Genomic DNA, 20,526 nt, shown 5'->3' with positions numbered 1-20,526 from the left:
AAAATAAAACTATCAAATTTGTCATAATGTTTGCACAAGCCACATTTCTTGTTTTACCCCCCTATATTAATTTCAGCAAATAAACCGTAATTGAACATTATAATGTGCAGAAGTGTGTTCTTTGTAGAGGATGTTTACTTATTTTAACTTCAACAAAACATGTGATTTGACTTGGGCGTCTAAACATTTCCACGCATATATACACAAAAAATTTAAACTGCACAAAGCTTTTAGTTTCATATTAAATACTTTATTTAAATATAAGGCATATAAAACAGTAAGTGGATTCCCTTTCACAGTGCAAATGCTCAAGGCTACAGTATAAAACATTCTCAGTAGTATCATCACTATTTACATATGGTTACTACAGCTGTAGTCTGGCTGAATGCAGAGGCACAAAATACTGAAATGAATTATGTTATATTCATAATAAAAACAAATAACTGTAAAACAAACATTGTGCTCCTTGCAGTTCACGTAAGCAGATTACACAGGCGTTGAAGCAGCTTATTTGATGGAGGATACAGACAATAAAAGACATCAAACACTTTGCACTCTTTCCAGGTACATGCTCATCCTGCAGACATCAAACACTTTGCGCTCTTTCCAGGTACATGCTCATCCTGCAGATGCCCAATCAGAAAACATGAAACTCAATGGACGGTGTCATAATTCTGAGTGAAGTCTTATTAACCCAAAAGACGTCTTGTAAGAAGCTATGTAGTGCTTCCAAATGCATCAGTGAAAAAGAATCATTTTACATTCATTGTCAGTGACTCTCTCTCTCTCTCTTTCTCTCTCTCTCTCTCTCTCTCTCTCTCACTGTCTCTGTTGTGTATCACAGCCCAGGAACTCCACTCTCAGAGCGATGTCGTTAATCCAGCCTTTAGGATGAATACGAATGAACCTCATGAACAGTGGAGGTTCGAACAGGTTCAGTCTCTCTTCATTATGGTCACTGTTTCCTTCGAAGATCTACAGAGAAACACAAATATACATCAATATGTACAAATGTCTCAACAACTCTGGCAAAATTACATATTTTGTTGATTTTCCAAAGGCCACCATACGCTGGATGTGCCGCATCACGCTGCATCCAGACAACATCACATAGCATGGCAAAAATGACCCAATGCTTACTTACACAATGTTTAGAAATGTTAATATTTCTAAGAATATTCTTACAACAATCTCAAAATGAGTAATATTAGACATATCAACTACATTTAAGATGATTTGCCAAGATATCATGTTTTACAACATAGGCATTGGCACCAGTCAGGCACCCAGAGCCTCAACTAATTTGAAAATGTACCCTCACAGGGTCCCTTCCTGTGGACCCCCCCAAGATCACTACATCCACCCCTTAACCCAATTACTAGGACCCATCCAGTGCAAAGTGTCTGTAATTGGCGCCTCTTTAAGTAAATCTGCCCCAAACTCTCTCTTGCATCCACACACCTTCTCTCGTTTAGTTCCCTGCTCGGTTACAGTGGACCAGGTGCGTCCATCGTCACTAACAGAGACTGTAAACTCTGTGACCATCATGTGTGTTAGCATGGATTTGGCTCCCTGCGTCAGAATACCCGTCACTCTCTTCACCACCTCAAAGTCCACCTGCAACCACTCGTGAGGGTTATTGGTCTGAAAGAAAAAGAGAGAGAAGGAGAGAGGGAAAGAGGGAAGGTTAGACATGACACTACATATAGATCCATTCAACTAATACATTAAACAAATCAAGGCTTTGTAATAATGAAGATTCATAAATATTTGGTCAAATATAACAAATCCAACCACACAATCTGTGTGGAAAGCATTCCAACTGTTAATAATTCCCTTATTGTGGATGGAAACTGCCAATATTAAAAACAAACTGTCTTTGCAACAATGTTCAACTCTTACTCGCTTTATTTTTTCTTTACTTTGCCACAAAAAAATCCTCAGTAAAACATTTGAGGTCCTGAGTAGCATCGTCTAAGCATGTCCCCTCCACTTTTTAAATTTCGCAAGGTCATTTTGGGGGTCATGGGATGGTTATGAAAAAAAAATGTACACAGAGCTGGCTGGTTTCAACCAGAGGCATAACCACCTATGGAAAGCGATACAGGCAGTCATCATCAGTCACCTATCATTAATAAAACATCAATCATGATTTATGGTGAAACTCTGCCATCAGGGTAGTTACCAATCAGTCATAAAACCCTGATAACGCTGCATTTATTAATCAGCATGTCTTGCTGTGATAAGCTAATTTACTCAGCAGAGCTGCTCTGTGAGCTACACTACAGTTAAATGTATGCATGAGTTGTAGGTTAATTTATAAATTGTGCACTGAAAATTTTGATGCATTTCATTTACTCAATTCGAATACATAAATTCCTCATGAATAACCAAATTAGTGTCGTTTTGTCTTTCAGTTTCCTTTCAGCAATCTTAATATCTTGATATAGTATTTTATTCATGTGGAAATGATAGACAGATTAAGTTATGTTCAGAGTCAATTACAAGTCATTTTAATTCAGTGATTTCTTTCTTTTTTATTTATTTACTTATTTATTTGTTTAGCAGTGTCCCACCCCAATAAAAACTCTGGGTCTAACCTGGTCAACACGTTCCGAAGTTCTAGCTACACTCCTTGTATCATCTTTTATGTAGCTGCCAATTACATTCAAAAACTCAAAAGTCAAAATTGATTTTTGCTTTGTTTATAGTCAGTAAAGACAAAATGAAAAAAACAAACCTGTCCCGAAACACTTCTTTAACATACTACAATCATTTGTGAACTCATACCATAACAGTCATAAAAAGTTCCTTCCTTTTTTCTGAATTATCACCATATTTATTTTTATTGGGGAATTCTGCAGATCAGACAAAGAATTTAAGTGATGCAGTGGAAATTACAATATGTAATTTCATACGTGTTACGTCAGCTCGACATCAAAGTTGAAAAGCAAACTTTATGACAAATGAAGTCTATTGGAGTACGTCTGTGTAAATGCTTACATAGGTTTACAGGCCTTATAGAAACTGCCACCACCATGTTTTTTATAACTGGTTTGGTATCTGACATGTTTTAGCCCATTGAACTCGAGGTCTAACTCTGGATATTGTGTCCAGTCTTCAATTTTCCATTCACTTTCATTTAACTGAACCGTCGGTATAACTGACTGGTCACCTATCAATGATTACAACATCCATGATTGCACATTCCCTTCAAGGAACTAAAAACTTTGCAGTCTGTATGTAGGTTCACATTTCATAACTATGGAGCAATCATATTAATCTTATAGATGTTACTGAATGTGTTTATGGTAGTTATAGAATGATTAGTCTTAAGATTAATAGCAGAATAATAAGTCTGTAGTAAGTGTGAGTTAAGTGTGTAAGCCTGCTTGTGATTGGCATTGTGCACAGACTTTTATCAAAGCCACATGGCACCAAATGGAAACAGCTCATAAATTTAGCAGGCGGGTCTGTGTGTGTGGAACTGCTTTCGGAGGGAAGTGGAAAGAGTGATAACTAACACACAGCTCTGAGAGTGAGACAATGGCCAAACGTCTCATTCCCACACAGACAGACAGACAGACAGAGGAAACTCACCACAATGGTGTTTAACAGAGAAGGTGCTGACCAGGCCAGGTCACTGATAAACTTAATTTGTTCTGAGTGTTGGGGTAATGTGCAAACATTTTTTGGTAGCAGTGGCATTAGCAGGCTCAAACTCTGCCCAGTCATTAACAGGGTAGTAACAGGTCAGTCTTGAGTTGGCAGTGTTATGCAGTACTAGTCAACTGATGGATGGATGGAAAGTTGAACAGGTAGATTGGTCTACAGATGAGTGTTTCCAAACTACGGTCCTAGGCAACTACTGCTCTGCTCATTTTAGAGTTTACCCTGCATCAACACTCACATCTCTACTGAAGTGATGTTGTACCTATTTTTAAATGAAAACAAAGCCAACAATTCTTTGATTTTTGCTTTTAGTGACCATTTTGAGAAAGTAAATCACTGCTGTCAGAAGAAAACTTGTATCTCCATTTTTCATTTTTCACTTTTTGACATAATTTAAAAATATCTGTTGCCCTTTGTATTGTGTGTAAATTTCACAATGAATGAACCAAAAGAAGCGGCCCAAAATTATTTCGAAAAGTCTGGTTCCATTGACTTACATTAAAAGTAAAGTAGGATTTTTCCATTTCCTGTAAAGTTACTGTTTTGAAGATGGTTTGGATGAAGAAGGTTTTCTTCCAACAGCAGCGAAATGAATGAAGATATTTTTGCCCTTCGGTCATCTCTGATTGAACAATGATTTCTGACAAGCTGTAAATGATTCAGTTATGGTCTCAATGTATGCCTGCACTTGTTCAGAAACTGTTTAACTGCAGGTAACAACAGTGGCAGCAGTTGAGGAGGTTTCATATCGTTGTTGTCATGCAGAAACCTTGCATCTCCAATTTTGTAGTTTTTTACTGTATGATTTGAAATCTCCAGCTACTCTTTACATGTAGTACAACATGTAGTAGCTACTGCTGATTAGTTGAATCAATTGTGTTTAGGCAGACTAGAAGATTCAAGATACGATAAACAGATAAAGATTCATTCTGTGGGAAGAGGTACCTTCGGTCTCCAGGCGTTGGCACGGCCCTCCTGGTTAAGTCTGGCCAGATCAGGGCTCCAAGAGAGCATCCAGCTCTGATGGAAAGAAGAGGCACTGATGCGACTATTTGGAATCAACTTTCGCTGCATGCCTAATGGCAGAGAACAGCCTGAAACACACAACACACATGCACAGTTTATTGTCCAGGAAACAATGCCAAACAGACTGACCAACAAATGTTAATGCTCACAGGTTTTGGGAGCTTTTGAACTCCTATGTTACACTATATATAGCATAGTTTATATTATATGTACATTGCACCAATTCACATCAAACTATTCAGAATAACTCTGCTTACTTTTTTGGCCCAAATCTTGCCCCAAGACTATTGCAAAACAATGTCTCAGGCATCTCAGGCATTCATAAACACTTCATGCAATAACTTTCATCTTCTTCAAGAGAACTTTTAGGGACATTTGATTCATCTGGTTCCTATCACCACCGCTGTGAGCAATTCTGAAATAATTTCTCCAGAACTGCACATTTCTCATCAAACCATTTGGAATTATTTCGTTTTTTAATTATGTAGGAATTGTGAAAAATGTGCGAAATTCCCCTTCAAACTGAAACCTGTGAGTAATCACTGATATGCATGTGCACATGTCTGTGTTTAAGCTCTGGCAATGGCTGCAATTGTATACACAGAGGAAATAAAACATGCCAGAACTAAAACATCAAAGGATATTTTTTCATATTTCAAACCTCTCCAGTGGGAATGTCAGTGCTTATCTACATGCTGCAGTTCATGTTGGTTTTTCAGTTGTTTTGTATTCTGCTGCTGTTTATTATGTTATTCATAAAAAATACATCACAGTTACTCACTCACTCTGTGATGAGTTGCTGTAGAAAAAAGCTCATGCCAAATGCCATATATGTAAATGCAAATGATGAGCCCTTTTCAAATGAAACATATTGTTAAATGTTGTAAATTTAGCCCAAAAACAATGGAATAATGTAAAATATGGTTAACCAGATAGTAATGCTATTATTTTGTTGATCTTCATATCATTAAAACCACAGTAATAATTTGCCCATTACTCTTCAGCAGTGCTGCTCTGTGAGCTACAATATATGAAGTAGACTATATATATATATTTGAATTTGAATTCAGAACGATCAGCCAACTGTGTTCGCTCACTGTGGAATTAGACCTCCGCATTTAACCCATCCATGCAGTGAAAAAGTACTTCAGTCGTGGACTGTCAGCCAAGGGGATTGAACCGGCAACCTTCTGGTCACAGGGGCTGGTTACCTAACCTCCAGCCCCATAGGTAACTATCAAAAATTCGTTACTAATAACATTTGCTATCGTGTAATATAGTAAAACACTTTTTTTACTGAGTTCAAACATGTGTTTAACAACGCAGTCTAGATTCATCAGAGGTGATTCCAGTGCTGAGTACAGGAGTATACTGATGCTAAAGTATGAGGGCTCGATATATTAACCCATGGTAGAGGACTGTTTATTCAGTCCCATACCTACCCACTCCTGCAAGATTTCATCCCACTACCACAGAAAACCGAAATCAACTGTCCTGCTCCCACCCACAACTGAAACTTATTGTCCCACTCCCGCCTGCAAAGTTCCATTAGGGTGAACTGACAGTCTATTCACAAATACATTATCATCTGCTAAAATAGCACTGTAGTCATGGTCATCAGGCTAACTGTGATGTAACTTCACCAAATGCCATTTATTCCCAGTAAGAACAAAGCAGGAATTAAACCACAGAGTGGTTATTTTTAGTGTTTTGCTGAGCTGTGGCCATCAGACTGAAGGTTCTGTTGTGAGCTATGAGAAGTTGTTCACGTGATTTGTTTCTTCAGAACTCTTTATAATGGCTTCATTCATTTTAATTGTTCTACTGTTATCATTATATATATATATATATATATATATATATATATATATATATATATATATATATATGATTTAGTGATAGTTCTACTTTATTTAGACTATTAATTTATTTGCGGGATTTCACTTCTTGTATGCTTCAGCCTTAGACCTCTAACTTGTGGCACGCTACCTCAGTTCACAACGGTTTACACAGTCTACAAAAATCAACATGTGCTACCAGTTTAAAAAAACATTAATATCACATGAAAACTAAGTTGGAGCTGACCTGTAATCTGATGACTGTGTTTTTTCTTGTAACTGTTATGCAAAACATTTACCCCTTTTTGGTATCCTGACTATATAACGCTGTTCCGTATTCTGTTACTTCCTACCCTGAATGTCTGACTTTGCCCGTATACAAATGTATGTTTATGTGAGTCTGTATGCATGTGCATGTATGTCAGTGTGCATCTGCATGTGTACAGTATACATGAGTGTTTGTGTGAATACTCACTGTTGAGGTCACAGCCCAAGAGTTCGAACCTCAGGGCGGGCCTGTTGCTGTACATGAATGGATGGATGCGAATGTATCGTCCGATGATTGGAGGAGTGAGTAGGTTCTCTTTTATCCTATAGCCGTCCATGTTACCATTGAATTTCTAAAAGAAAAAGTTGTATAGTACCGATTAGTGATTAAGGAATAAATGGAAAATGCCGTGAAGGATTGCACGGAATTTGGTAAAACATCAAGTTATGTTAAGATCATTTATTGTTTAACTAATACAACAATGCAAACTAAATGTGTAAAGACTTTCTGAAGAACTGGTGACAGTCAGAGTTATGTTAATGTACATTGCAAATGCTACATTGCAAAGTTGTTGGCAATTGAGGATGTGCAAAGCTGCTGAAGATAGGGGTCAAGGCTAGGTTTTGAAACTAGGCTTTGGGGCTAGAGGTTAAGGCAAGGTATCAGGATAAGGAGCTGGGGCTAGAGATTGAGGCTGAGCTTTTGGACAAAAGGTTGAGGCTCAATGTATGGCTTAGGTGTTTGGGCCATGCTTTGGGACAAGGTGTCGGGTTAAATTGTTGAAGCTGGGCTTTATGGTCAGCAGTCTGGACGAGAAGCAAAGGCTAGGCTTTGGGGATAGAAGTTGAGGCAAGGAATTGAAACAATGTTAAGGCTACAGTTTGAGGCTAGGTGTTGGGGATAAGAGCTGGGGAAAAGTAGTGGGACTATGTGTTGTACTAGCCTTTGGTGTTAGACTTCAGTTGCTAAGTTGTTGTGTCAAGGCTTTAAGACTTTGTGTTGATGTTACACTTTGGTGCTATGCACTGTGGCTATATGTTAGGAATAGGAGCAGGTTTTGGAGTTGAGCTGAGATTAACTTTTGGGGCTACTATATTAGGCTGGTAGTTTGAGGATTTGTGGCTACATTTTGGGGATTGTTGGGCTAAGTTGACAGGGCTAGCTGTTAGGCTAAGTTGTTGCAGCAGAGATTTTATGGATTTCTTTGTGGTGCAAGTTGAGGCTAGGCTTTGAGGCTATGTGTTGGTGCTGGAAGGTGGGACTAGAGGTTGAGCCTAGGCTTTGTAGCTTGAGGTTGATGCTAGGTGTGAGGGCTGGATGTTGGGGCTAGGCTTTGGGGCTAGGTGTTAGGGACAAAAGTTGAAGCTAGGCTTTAGGGCAAAAGATTGAAGCTAAGTGTTGGGGCTAGGAGTTGAGGCTAGGCTTTAAGGACAGGTGTTGGGCTAAGTTGCTGGGGCTTTGCTTTATGGATATTTATTTGGGAAGAAGGTGGGGCTATGCTTTATAGAAAGCTGTTTGGGAAGGGGTTTGATGCTATGCTTTGTAGCTAGGATTTGAGCTGTTGTTGCTGCTATGTTTTTGGCCAAGTTTTTTGGCTAGTTGTTTGAGTTAGAAGTTAAGACTAGGCTTTAGGGGCAGTCTTTGGGAGTTGGCTTCATGGCCAGGTAGTTAAGGCAAGGTGTTGGTGCCAGCCTTTGGGGCTACATATTATGGCTACATGTTAGGACTAAGAGTAAGCTTTGGGGCCAAGGATGGTCTTTGATACTAACATAGGCAGGTTCGCTACTGTTTCCTCTGTAAGTCCTCCACGTTTGCTGGTCCAGGCTGTAGCTGATGGTAAAGATCACTGTGAACATCTCACTCAGACGCATCGAGGTCTTCACTCCTTGTGTCTGGATCCCATGCACCACCATGGGCCGCAGCAAATCCACCTAACATGCGTAAGTCAGAAGACATAACTAAGGCAGTCTTGCCAGGAATTTGCAAAACCTGACCAATACAAATAAAATGAAAACATAAACCTTAGCTGTACCTAAAATAATTTCCTGTTTCCTAAAATGTCAGGAAAAGGAAAGCACAATAGTGGGCCTTGAAATCTTATTCTTTACAGCATAAATGTTAAGGGTGTCAAATTGAGTTTATTTTGTCAATGCAGCACATCTGTGTGCTATGCAGATAGGACAGTGTGACTCATGACTGAAACCACAGACACGGATAAGAATACAATGCCTCAGGAGTCTGTCCATAAACACTTATTGTTTCTTCAAACAAGAGGGTTATTGTACCTGGATCCAGGAGTCCTGGTCACTGCCAATCCAGGCATTAATAGATCCAGACAAATGAAGTCTGGCTAATCTCGCCACCCAGTTACCTAACAGAGGAAATGTCATCAGACTGGTTCCAGTAAACTGTACATTTTCAGATTAGAACTGCATGTATAATAGTCAGTAAAAACATATACATGTAACTGTTACACTTTACACGTCATTTTGTGTTAGCATTACCATAATGATCAGATTCAGTGATTTGGTCATCAGTTATCCATCCTGTCTGCATTCCCAAGGGCTGAATGCAATCTGCAAGACAAGTCCACTCAGAATATAACTGGACTCACAAACTGCCATTTGTGCAGGTAAAAAAAGATATATAACATATTGTATTTTGTATTGGGTGCCTCAGTTATTTGAAAGCCCCTGTTGTTTTATTAAAGCTGGTCTGACCATTACATGGATTCCTCACTGGACCTCCCACAGCCACAACAGGCAATCTCCAACTTGTGCAAAATGAGGCAGTGAGAGTATATATATATATATATATATATATATATATATATATATATATATATATATATATATATATATATATATATATAAAGCTCATATCTTCAAATTGAGAATTTGAGAAAATTGGAAAAAAAAACTACTTTACTTTTAATGTGCCTTTAATGTAAGTCAATGGATTCAGACCTTCTTTCCAAGTAATTTTTGGCAGTTTCATTTGGTCATCTTGAAATTTATACACAAAGTAACGGACAGTATGCATTTTCATAGTATGCCAAAAACCGACAAAACGACAAAAATGGAGATACGAGGTTTTGTTCCTACAGCAGCGATAAATATGTATATACTCTATGTATACATATATACACCAATGACCACCTCCTTGTTTCTACACTCATTTGTGTGTGTGTGTGTGTGTGTGTGTGTGTGTGTGTGTGTGTGTGTGTGTGTGAAAGGTGCCACATACATGGGTTGTAGACCAGCAGTTTGGCCCTCATGCCGGACAACTGGTGTTCTCCAATGGTGCATTCCACAAGCCAGGTGCCTACTATAGTCGGCCTCATCTCTATAGTTCCAAACACACCTGCAGAGAGGAAAAGGAGAGGAGTTTAGATCAGCACCTGTGCATCAGATGTACGATCATTCGTATAAGGACAGTTCACAAGTAATTATGTTCACATAGATAACTTGTGTACATCTTTGCCATATACACTTACTGCCCCCTTTATTAGGTTCACTTATCTTATATATACACTCACTGTCCATTTCAGGTCCACTTACCATATAGGGGCACTTTGCAGTTTTACAATTATATAATTATGTAGTCCATCTGTTTCCCTGCATAATGTGCTAGCCCCCACAATTTGCTTACTCTATTCACTGGTTAACCCTATTCATCATCACTGCCATGTCAGTGTCACTGCAGGGTTGAGAATGATCCATCACTCAAACAGTACCTGCTCAGTGTTGGTCCTGACCATTGAAGAACAGGCTAACAGATTGTAAAGAGCAACAGAAGGACTACAATCTGCAATCATAAACCACAAATGGTAAGCAAATCTGATAAAATGGACAATGAGTGTAGGCACAAGGTAGGTGTACCTAATAAAGTGGTCAGTGCATGTGGATGCAGAATATAAAATAAACCACCATTTACACATTTTCACCTGAATCTCAGTTAACTCTCAAAAGCATGCTCATTTATGCCGCTGTCAAGTTTGCACATTTACCAGGATAAAGGTTGAAAACTCCCAGGCGGTGCTCTTGGTCTTTCCCAACACTGAATGGAATTCCATGGAAGTGAACGGCATGGAATTCACCTCCGCTCCCGACGTTCAACAGGTGCCAGCGAGACGTCTGGTGCTGTGCCACCTCCAGGCCAGGCAGACTCTCTGCCACATATCCATTTATCGCTGCACAGAGAGAGAGATGAGAGAGAATGAAATAAGAGAACTTGTCATTGTTGTCATAACAACAGTGCATTCATCAGGAGATGTTCACACAATGTACAGGGCAGCTTTTTAAAAAAAGCACCAAAAAATGAAAAACAAAACAGACTTTGATATGACAGTGACACTATGGACATGTAACTAGTCCAAATATATATGAAACGTTTCAAGAATTCTGATTATTCTGGTATCATATTCTTGTATGAATGTACTTTTGTTGTATGCTGATACTGAATAGATGGTTCAACCTGATGATGCGCTGATGCAGTGAGCATTTAAACCTACAAAACTATCCTAAACAATGCTGTACTGTGCTGTGCTAACTGGAATTCTAAAAATAAAAATAAAAAAAAACTGTCCTGTACCGGCAAATCGGTTGCCGAACTCAAACCAAGGATCATCCACTTTGGCCTGGCAGGGTGGTGTGCAGAACTCCTTGATGTTGTAATCCAGGTACCAGCTCTTCCTCTCGTCGAAGATGGTGAAGAGGAGGAAGAGGTCCTGCACTCCGGGCTGTAGAAGGAAACGCGGCTGCAGCGTCCCGGGACGACAGATCAACAAAGGCCCAATCAGACCAGAGTTTATGTCCTTCTCCTAAAAGAGGGGGAGACATAGAGATGAAAGGAGACAAACATGAATATTATGAAACTTCAATGCCTTTGCCAAAGTTGAAAAAGAAAAGACTGTGACAATTACATACACATTTGATGTGTTGAGCTGCTTTTGCTTCTTTTGTTTCACGCTAGAGTTACGAGGCAGTGTCAGAAAACATGTAAACAAGTCTATTGCAGATTGGTTAACAACTAGACACAGTTTGAGGTGAATATGTAATGATTTAGCTGCTGTTTCTCTAAATAGGCTCGAACTAGGTGAGAATGCACTAGCCTGCACGCTCACCAGGAAAAGAAAACCACTCTGGTCTTATTCAGCCTTATTTCAGCTTCAGTTAAGTTCCTTATTGACTTCTGTGTCATTCTTATGACATGTAAAGCTCTTAATAGACTACCTCTCTGCCATATCTTTCTGATCTGATAAAGCCTCACAGTTCGTCTAGACCATTTTGCTAAGTTAAATGGCATAAAAAATGCATAGGATGACTTACAGCTGAGTTGCTGCAAGATCCTTGCTCCTAAACTCTAGCATGGAATAGCATTTTTATGATTTTTGTTATGTTATTATTGCTGCTATTGTTGTTGCAGTTAGCTGCTGTAGCTTCATAGCTCCTGTTCAAAACTAAAGAAGCAAACTTCAGAAAACCAAACACATCATGGCTAACCAACTGCACTTGGGGTAAGGTGTGAAAATTGAGTAAATTTGACATTTGTGCGGGACTATCGCTTTAAGAAATGTCAAGAATTTCTGTCCACTGCTGGCATTCCAATGCATCCTAGGTGATCTGACCTTAAGCAGACAGTGCTAAGTACAGGTATACATGGGGCCTAATTCATCTCAGAATGCCTGGAGTAAACAACCATATGTCTTGTTGTTCACTTGCGACAGATGTTAATGCCAGATAGGAAAAGAGCCATAGTTTATCTAAACCAGCACTTGTTAAACTGTGCCTACCATGTCGACTGTAGAATAGTAGGCCCCAGCCTTGCAGTCAAAGTCTTTGGAATATGGTCCTTGTCGTTTCGTGATTCTCCAGTTGTAGACTCTTTCCTCTCCTGGAGGAACCGGGTCTCCCGGGGCCTCTCCATCTCGTAGCCCCTCTCCTGGACTTACTCCTGGGCCAAAACTCCCTGTGGTCTTATCATACACCCCGTGAAGGTGCAGTGAATATGGCCTGGACGCAAGGTTCTTAAAGACCACCTGTGACAGACAGCAACAGGCAATCACCACCAGAAAATCGCAGCACAATGCAAAGAGTTTTTAGTTGTTATATCCTTGCCACGTTTTCATCTTTTCATCTTGACACTGGAACAATCAGAAAAGATTAGAAGTGCAGGCTCAAACTTTTTCAATACAAAACGCAAATGCAGTTTGTTGCATAATCATGCAAGTATATTTACATTAAATTGTAAAGCCACAGTGATAACTCAAGACGTACAGTGAGGACATCGTTAACTTCAGCCTTCAGCACAGGGCCCATAATCCCAAGGTGTTCGTCCAGCTCACCACGTTTCACTGGATTCTGAAATTCTTTGTCGTGGTACTCCCGGTACACTACTTTCTTATAGGCTGTCAAATATTTCTTCTTTCCTTGCTTCATCTCTCTATGATGCATGCAAACATACATAAAGTACAATCGCATTAATTTCTGTTCAGAATTCATGGTATTTTAACTAGGGGTGGGCAGTGTGGCGATGTTATCAATACTGTGATAACTTCCAATACAATAATGTTTTTCTATGTATCATTAGTATTTCTAAAACACTGAACAACTGCATGTATCATATATAGACCAGGTATGGAGAGTCTGTACACAATAACAACAACAACAACCAATCTATAATAACTGCAGAAACAGCTGTGAAGCAATTTGGAAAATGCCTTTCAGAATCATTATATATTTTTGCCAGAATGCCCACCCTTAGCATCAACTTGCTTTAACATGCATTTACACATTGGCCCTTATTCTTCAAAATTGCATTAAAAAGAGAAGATTTGACCACCTTTACTGACATACGAACTACTCTGCATCAGATTCATGTGACGTAAACACAAGCAGAGATTTGAGAGCAAATTGAGAATCCGCTTCAGTGCGTGAAATGAAGTGCCAGCTTACCAGCACCTCTTTTACATATCATTTACATGAAGCATGTTCTAATTCACGCAGATGTGTTGGTAGGGAGCCAATTAAAAATAGTTTTTAGTAGCTCATGAGCCAATGGGCAGAGTTTGAGGTCAAGCAGTGTGTGCACTGCTCCCTCTACTGACCAAACTTTACAGTGTTAAAACTACGACAACTAGAAGGAATTAATTGTGAGATAAACAAAGCTGTGAAATTTGTGTGCACTCATTTTATAATCACATTTGATATATATGCAACATATGCAACTTTGATGAATAAGGGCCTTTGACTTTTGGGTCTGTAGTCAGGGAGATTTATGCTCCACCTGGGACTGAGGAGATGAGGAGGTTTTTCGATCCCATAATTCCACAGGATTTCCACAGCCGCAATATAGTAACTACGAAATTTTGATTCTGTGGACCTGATGTCCATTTCATTCCAGGTGCTGAAGCTTAATGTAGATTCGTTCCCTTCACTTTCATAATCATCATATTCCACATGCCAAGTCTTCTTTAGTTGTGTTTGGTTAGCTGAGGAGTTTGATGGGAAATACTGAGTTTTCGGAGGAGGAATTAGTCGTCGATGTTTTGGAGTGTATCCATGAGGATCTAAGCTTTCCACCAACTTGTCCACCTCTAGAACTGAGTCTTTAAGAATGTCGTTTTCACTCAAAACATCTTGTGGTATCTCACCTCCATCCTTACCAACACCCCATGTCTCCCTTCGACTCCTCTCTGTTATATTAGGCTTCAGTTCTAATGTAACTTCATCATCTTCATCAGAGACATCACTGTCATTAAGTGGTTTGCTAGGGTCAGAACTCGTGTTCCACCCTGACCTCTGAATGAATTTCTTGAATAGGTCAATTGAAGAATTCTTTCCCAGACCTGATGTCTCCATTTGACCTTCTTCCTTGTATCCTGAGGTTGTAATAGTGCTTGTTTTCATTGATATCAGATCTTTTTCTTCTTCCACTACAACTGCCTTGTCTGTCTCATTTGACTGTTCCAGATTCGCTTGGTGAAAATCAGAGAGAAGATGTTCAGATCTCTTCTGACGTCTTGAGGGGCTTCTGCCCATCTCCATGTCCAGTTGATCCAGAATGTCCTGTGGAATTCCACCCTGTGAGAGAACGTCCAGATCCTCGGCTTCCTCCACTGGGACACGTTTTATCTCACAGACCAGTGTGTTCCTTCTTTTCCCACCCCTTGCGCTTTCCTGGCTAGTATTCATGTGACGTTCCCCAGCAAGGAGATCTGTTTGGGTATTGTTCCTCAGCTGTCTCCTGCACACCCGGATGGCCATCGTTTGGTTCCTCTCTCTGAAGCCCCTTGGGGTCAAGAGCTTCTGCTCTATGTAATCCTCAATGTCATAGTCATACTCTTTGTCCACCAGGGGGAGAATTTTCTCACAGTTCATCACAGAGTAGCGTACACTCATGCCTTGGTTTTTCAAAAAGGGATCAAAGGCACCGATCTCCCACTCACCTGAGGAAATAATTACAACATTATATGTTAATTAAAGTAATCTGTGATCAAATCAGGCCTTTTATCACTACTTACCTTAGCAGACTCTTGACAAAGTAATAATTCTGATCAACACCAAAATATACTATTCTAGTTTACATTTTGATGCATTTGTTGGTAATGAAATAGTGCTTGTGATTTTATCTTCACCTGGAAAAGTATTGAATTCTCTATTTTGTTTCTTGTGAAACAGCTGGAACCAGTATAACTACAATAGTAGTCTAATAAATTTCATTTGTCTAATTAGCTACCTTGCTTTCTAGTTAACATAGCTTAAGTCATTGGCTACAAGGTTTTACTGACTGACTTTACAGTACAGAGTAATTCAAAAAGATTCATCTGATTCCAAAGCACCATATTTTTACAACCTTAGGGTGCCTAGGAACCAATCACATACCAATTGAAAGAGGGGGTCATAGAGTTTCTGGAAGATGGCTCCCTTCAGTCTGCGAGGAGATGCAACCCCTGAGCAGAAAGAGTTTGGGTTCTCCACTTCAACAAGAGTGAATCCGTTATAACTGTGCAACGTGATTTTCATCGGCAGTGAACCTTCAACAGCTCAGAGCATTCCACAACACTGGATGGTTCCACAACACTGGATGATCTCCGAATTTGCGTTGAAAGAGCCGTGAGTACAGCAACACCTGACATGCTCAATCCAGTATGGATGGTAGATGAATTTGACTATCACGCTGATGTTGTCCGTATAACTGGAGGAGGTTCATATTGAGTGCTTAATGTAAAATTACATAATAAACTTTATGCTCACCATTTTCAGTTTGCTGTAGTTTGCATTTTGAAATTGGATGAATCTTTTTGAATCACCCTGTATATTGCAAAGAGGTCTACCTAGACTTGTGTTGTCAAGTAAGTCTTCATTTTTTGCTCTTGTGTGAGAACCAATGCATTCGTTTTTTCTTACTAGATAGCCTAGCTGAATATTATTTGTGCTAACGAAATATCATGCACGACACAGTCGTTCTGTGGTGACTAGCATAAATGCTTATAATGTTAACATTAAATCAACTAGCTAGTGTCATCTTAGCAGACAAAGTAATAATTCTAAAAATAGAAAGCAATACTTCAACTTACCATCCTAGTCTACATTCTGGTGCACTGACTGATGGAGGACTAAGAAGGAGTTACATGTTGCTTTTGTGACTCTAATAATGTTATGTTAGAGTGGCAGTTCTAAAACAACAAATGGACATTACTGACCATCAATTAGCATCATGTTATTTCTAGAGCCATCTGGTTTTATTCAACTTTCCTGCACTGCCACTATTGCAACTTACTATTCCAGTAACTGAAAGTCGATGCCGCAACTTCTGACCCTTACCCTCTGTCTCCATCTCAATGGTGACGGTGTCTCCAGTCATGGGGAAAAGTGTGAGGACCGTGCCATATGTTCGGTCCTTCTCAAAAGGGTTTCCCGTGAAGTAAACAGACAGGAAACCAGTGTCCATGCCCACACTGGCCACATGCCAGAGCATGACTTCCCCAGCACATGTCTTGAGCTGCAGACTGTTATTGATAAGACCATTCACACCTGCAGAGAAGATTAGAGAAAGAGGCAACTTCAGTTGTAAAATATTACTTACTAGTCAGCCTTAACTGAAATGACCATCATTGCATCTAAAGCATAAGTAACAGTGAAATTACACAAAACCCAGAACTGACCCAATTAATAGAACATACTTACTGTACTTGACATTGGATTTGTAAAATCGGGGATCATTGCGGTCAACCTTGGAAGGAACTGCAATGTAGGTCTGAATGTTCTCCTCAAGGTACCAGCTTTTGTTTTCATCAAACACTGAAAAGATGAGGGGTCTTTCTCTGTCTGAAGTTACCTGAAAATGAAACATACCTATTATCAAGTGAACCATCCATCCATTCATCCATCCATGATTCATAAAATCCATCTGTCCATGCTTCCCATTCAACTACAGTTCCAGTGGTATAAATAAACATGATGGCGCAAATCATTAAGTTTATTTTGAGTGAAGATCCTTCAAGAAATTCACAAAGTATGGTTTCTGTAATAAGAAAACACTGAATCTTTGAAATGGTATACTTGCACTATTTGAACTGTCTAACCGTTGGCCTTATTTTCTGGAGATTGTAAACTTGATCCTCAGCAATGACCATAGCAGAGAGTCCAAAAGACTTCTCTCTGGGTGGGTAGTCCTCCCTCCACCTCTCTCCTAGCCAATACAGGGATCTACTAGTTGCTAGACAGTACTTAGTGTTCTCCTTCAAGTGTGTTGAGCTGTCTAATGACATTCTGTTAGAGTGGCAGTTCTAAATGATGGAGTGGTACTTCACATGTCTTGGAGGAAGCTTGTGCTAGCCTCCACACGTCCAGGTTGGTAGCTTCATGTGACTGGGGCAGATCTAGCTAGTGGGTGCAACTAGATGTGACTAAACTGGAGATTAAACTGGGAAATGATGAAAGATGTAATATAATGTACAAAGTACGATATTGAGTCATCTAATAAGATTTACAAGAATTCATTCTGGACTATTTCTGTTAGTCCATTCATAATGAAATGTTGTAAAGGGCAGCTATGTTTTCAAATGCCTTATATGGCCAAAAGTATGTGGACACCCAACTATCACACTTATACGAGCTTTTCTTTCCTTAATCATGGGCATTAACATGGAGTTGTCCATTTTTGCAGCAATAACAGCCTCCTCTCTTCTGGAAAGACTTTGTTCTTATACAGTCAAAAGAGCATTTGTGAAGTCAGTCCCTGTGTTGGAAAGACGTCCTGGCTCACAACTGACATTCCAATTCATTCCAAAGGTGTTCAGGGGAGTTGAGATCAGGGCTCTGAGCATGCCACTGGAGTTCCTCCACACCAAACCTGTCAAACTATGTCTTTATGGGCCTCGCTTTGTGCACAGAGGCACAGTCATGCAGGAACAGCTGAGGGCCTTCCCCAAACAGTTGCCATTAAGTTGGAATCATATTACTGTCTAAAATGTACTTTGTATTCTGTAGAATTAACATTTCCCTTCATTGGAACTACAGGGCCCAAACCCTGAAAAACAGCCCCAGACCATTATTCCTCCCAAACCAAACTTTATTGTTAGCACAATGTATATACTTCATACAAGCAGACTTTCACAGGTCTACTATAGGTAAGTGTATGTAATCGTATAGAAAGACAGATGGAGCATGTTGCCTCACCACTTTCCCTCGCTTGTCCAGACTCTGCGATTTGCAAATGATCAGCGGTCCCACCAGCCCAGATGCCACATCCCTCTCTGGATCCACTGTACTGTGGTACAGGCGAGTCAGACAGCGTGGATCAGCATCAGCCGGAGCATCTTCTGCGGTCAGCGTCCATAGGTACATCATAATCTCACCTGGAGGCACGGCCAGAGAGCGCAGGTCCACCTGCTTCTCTTCATGCCACAGAGAGCCACAACAACATGGGTTATTCTCAGAGTATGCATGACAATATAGTATTGTCCACTTCTGTAACCATTTAATCTTAGAGGCTCAACGATTTCTCACTGTAAACACTATCTTCACATAACTTTGATTACTGTACTTATAAAAGAACACGTTTAAAATAGAAGAATATGCATCGTCACTGTACAATGCAGACACAGCACATAGCGATTAGCTTTGAAAATTCTTGAGGACTCAGGACTTTCCTTTGTCATCTGTGACGTGGCAAGAGACGTACTGCCAGATGTATAGGTCAAGTTAGGAGTTGTGGGTATTGTGGGAATTTGAATTTCCCATGTTTTGGGTTTAAGGATTTAAAGGATTGGAATGAGGATGACAGAGAAATGTCACTGGAAAAAGAACATCAATAACAGGAAACCAGTTATTTCCTAAGGAAACCAAAGTCCTTTAATGCTTGTAATAAAAACAGGTGGGGTGAAATAATTAACAATCATGCCAGAATGTTTCATAAGATCTTTGAAAAGGCTTAGATCATGTGCCATTATCTGAAAGCTCCTGTTATTATTTTTACTTGACTGAAAAATTAAATGCAATAAATTGTTCAATTTTTTAACAACAGTGTTTCATTATTAATAGATGTATTATACCAAAATATACATATGCCTTTTTCAATTTTTACTTGTTTTGAAAAGATCAGCAGTTTGTCAAAACGTCATAGCAAATACGAAAGATCAAAAAATTGGAGAAATTTGTTGTTACATTAACTCACAAAGTAATACATTTCCCCTTTTTTGGCAATATAAATTGTTGTTCCAACAGGGACAATATACAAATATTTTGTTTCTCAAGAAATGGTATTGTTGTTTTTATTTTTCCAACCTGCATCATGATGGAAGTACACTGCAGTTACTCCTTTTATTGTTAGAAATAAAGCATTTATTGGACTTGCCTAATAACTCACTCACTCATGTTTAGCAGGCTGAAGATTTTATATATGATATTAGCACTAAAATAGCACCTTCTTTAGTGCTTCTTAAGGCCTTTATTAAAATTACACACTTAAATTATGCTTTTAGAGATTCATTAACATTAATTACGAAAGAGATAACTCACTTAAAACTACAAGGTACTCATTTGTGTTTATACTTCACTTTATCTCTCATAATTATTTTCATTAAATATTGATTTTATGTAAGTTAGTAAATAATTCATATTTGATATTATTGATAATAACTAAGATTTATAACTGTGGAATAAGGCTGTACTTTAAGGGACTGTACTGTGGTGACATATGACGGTGGAAAAACAGTTATGCTTACCTTTGCCTTTCTTCTTCAATGGCTGAATGCTGGCAAGTCCGTTTGGATAAATGTTGTATGGTCGACTAGCCATATTTTTGAAAATAATCTAAAAAGGCATTACAAAGAGGAGTGAATATCATGTTTTTACCAAATTTTTATCTTTGAAGGCCTTTGAAACAAATTCTACATAATTATATAGCATATGAAATAACCTGGAACTGGTCCTCCACCTCTCCCCTGAGCACTGGTCCAATCAGCGAGTTGCTCTTGCTCTTCCTCACAGTGAAGGTTTTATCTGTGTACTCCACATACACCACCTTCTTATACACTTTACCCCAGCGTTTAACCGTGGGGGCCATCCTTGAAGACCTGTAACAGAATGAAAGTCTGGACTCATATACATTTGGGACAGTATGTAAAATGCAGTAAGCAGCCATTTGTAAATCCATTTTGACTTATAGCCAAACAAAAACAGTAGAAATATAAGATGTGTAATGTTTTTTTTATTA

General features: G+C 39.2%; 1 protein-coding gene across 1 annotated transcript in view; it reads right to left on the bottom strand.

Moving 5' to 3' along the window:
* Nucleotides 1–228: 228 nt before the first annotated feature.
* f8 (coagulation factor VIII, procoagulant component) overlaps nt 229–20,526 on the bottom strand; it is a 29,243-nt gene continuing 8,945 nt past the window's right edge. The window contains exons 8-25 of the mRNA XM_017709744.2: nt 20,230–20,386; nt 20,036–20,123; nt 18,489–18,706; nt 16,995–17,145; nt 16,632–16,841; nt 14,092–15,253; nt 13,083–13,248; nt 12,599–12,844; nt 11,398–11,626; nt 10,814–10,996; nt 10,051–10,167; nt 9,309–9,380; nt 9,090–9,175; nt 8,574–8,735; nt 7,012–7,156; nt 4,618–4,766; nt 1,462–1,644; nt 229–975 (exon numbers count right to left, since the gene is read on the bottom strand). Coding sequence (XP_017565233.1) covers nt 820–975; nt 1,462–1,644; nt 4,618–4,766; nt 7,012–7,156; nt 8,574–8,735; nt 9,090–9,175; nt 9,309–9,380; nt 10,051–10,167; nt 10,814–10,996; nt 11,398–11,626; nt 12,599–12,844; nt 13,083–13,248; nt 14,092–15,253; nt 16,632–16,841; nt 16,995–17,145; nt 18,489–18,706; nt 20,036–20,123; nt 20,230–20,386 — 3,880 coding nt within the window. The 3' untranslated portion in view covers nt 229–819. The remainder of the gene's footprint in view (nt 976–1,461; nt 1,645–4,617; nt 4,767–7,011; nt 7,157–8,573; nt 8,736–9,089; nt 9,176–9,308; nt 9,381–10,050; nt 10,168–10,813; nt 10,997–11,397; nt 11,627–12,598; nt 12,845–13,082; nt 13,249–14,091; nt 15,254–16,631; nt 16,842–16,994; nt 17,146–18,488; nt 18,707–20,035; nt 20,124–20,229; nt 20,387–20,526) is intronic.

This window comes from Pygocentrus nattereri, chromosome 14, assembly GCF_015220715.1.
Source record: "Pygocentrus nattereri isolate fPygNat1 chromosome 14, fPygNat1.pri, whole genome shotgun sequence".
Lineage (NCBI taxonomy): Eukaryota > Metazoa > Chordata > Actinopteri > Characiformes > Serrasalmidae > Pygocentrus > Pygocentrus nattereri.
Note: the sequence above shows the minus strand (reverse complement) of the source record. Positions and strands in the feature narration are given on the sequence as shown.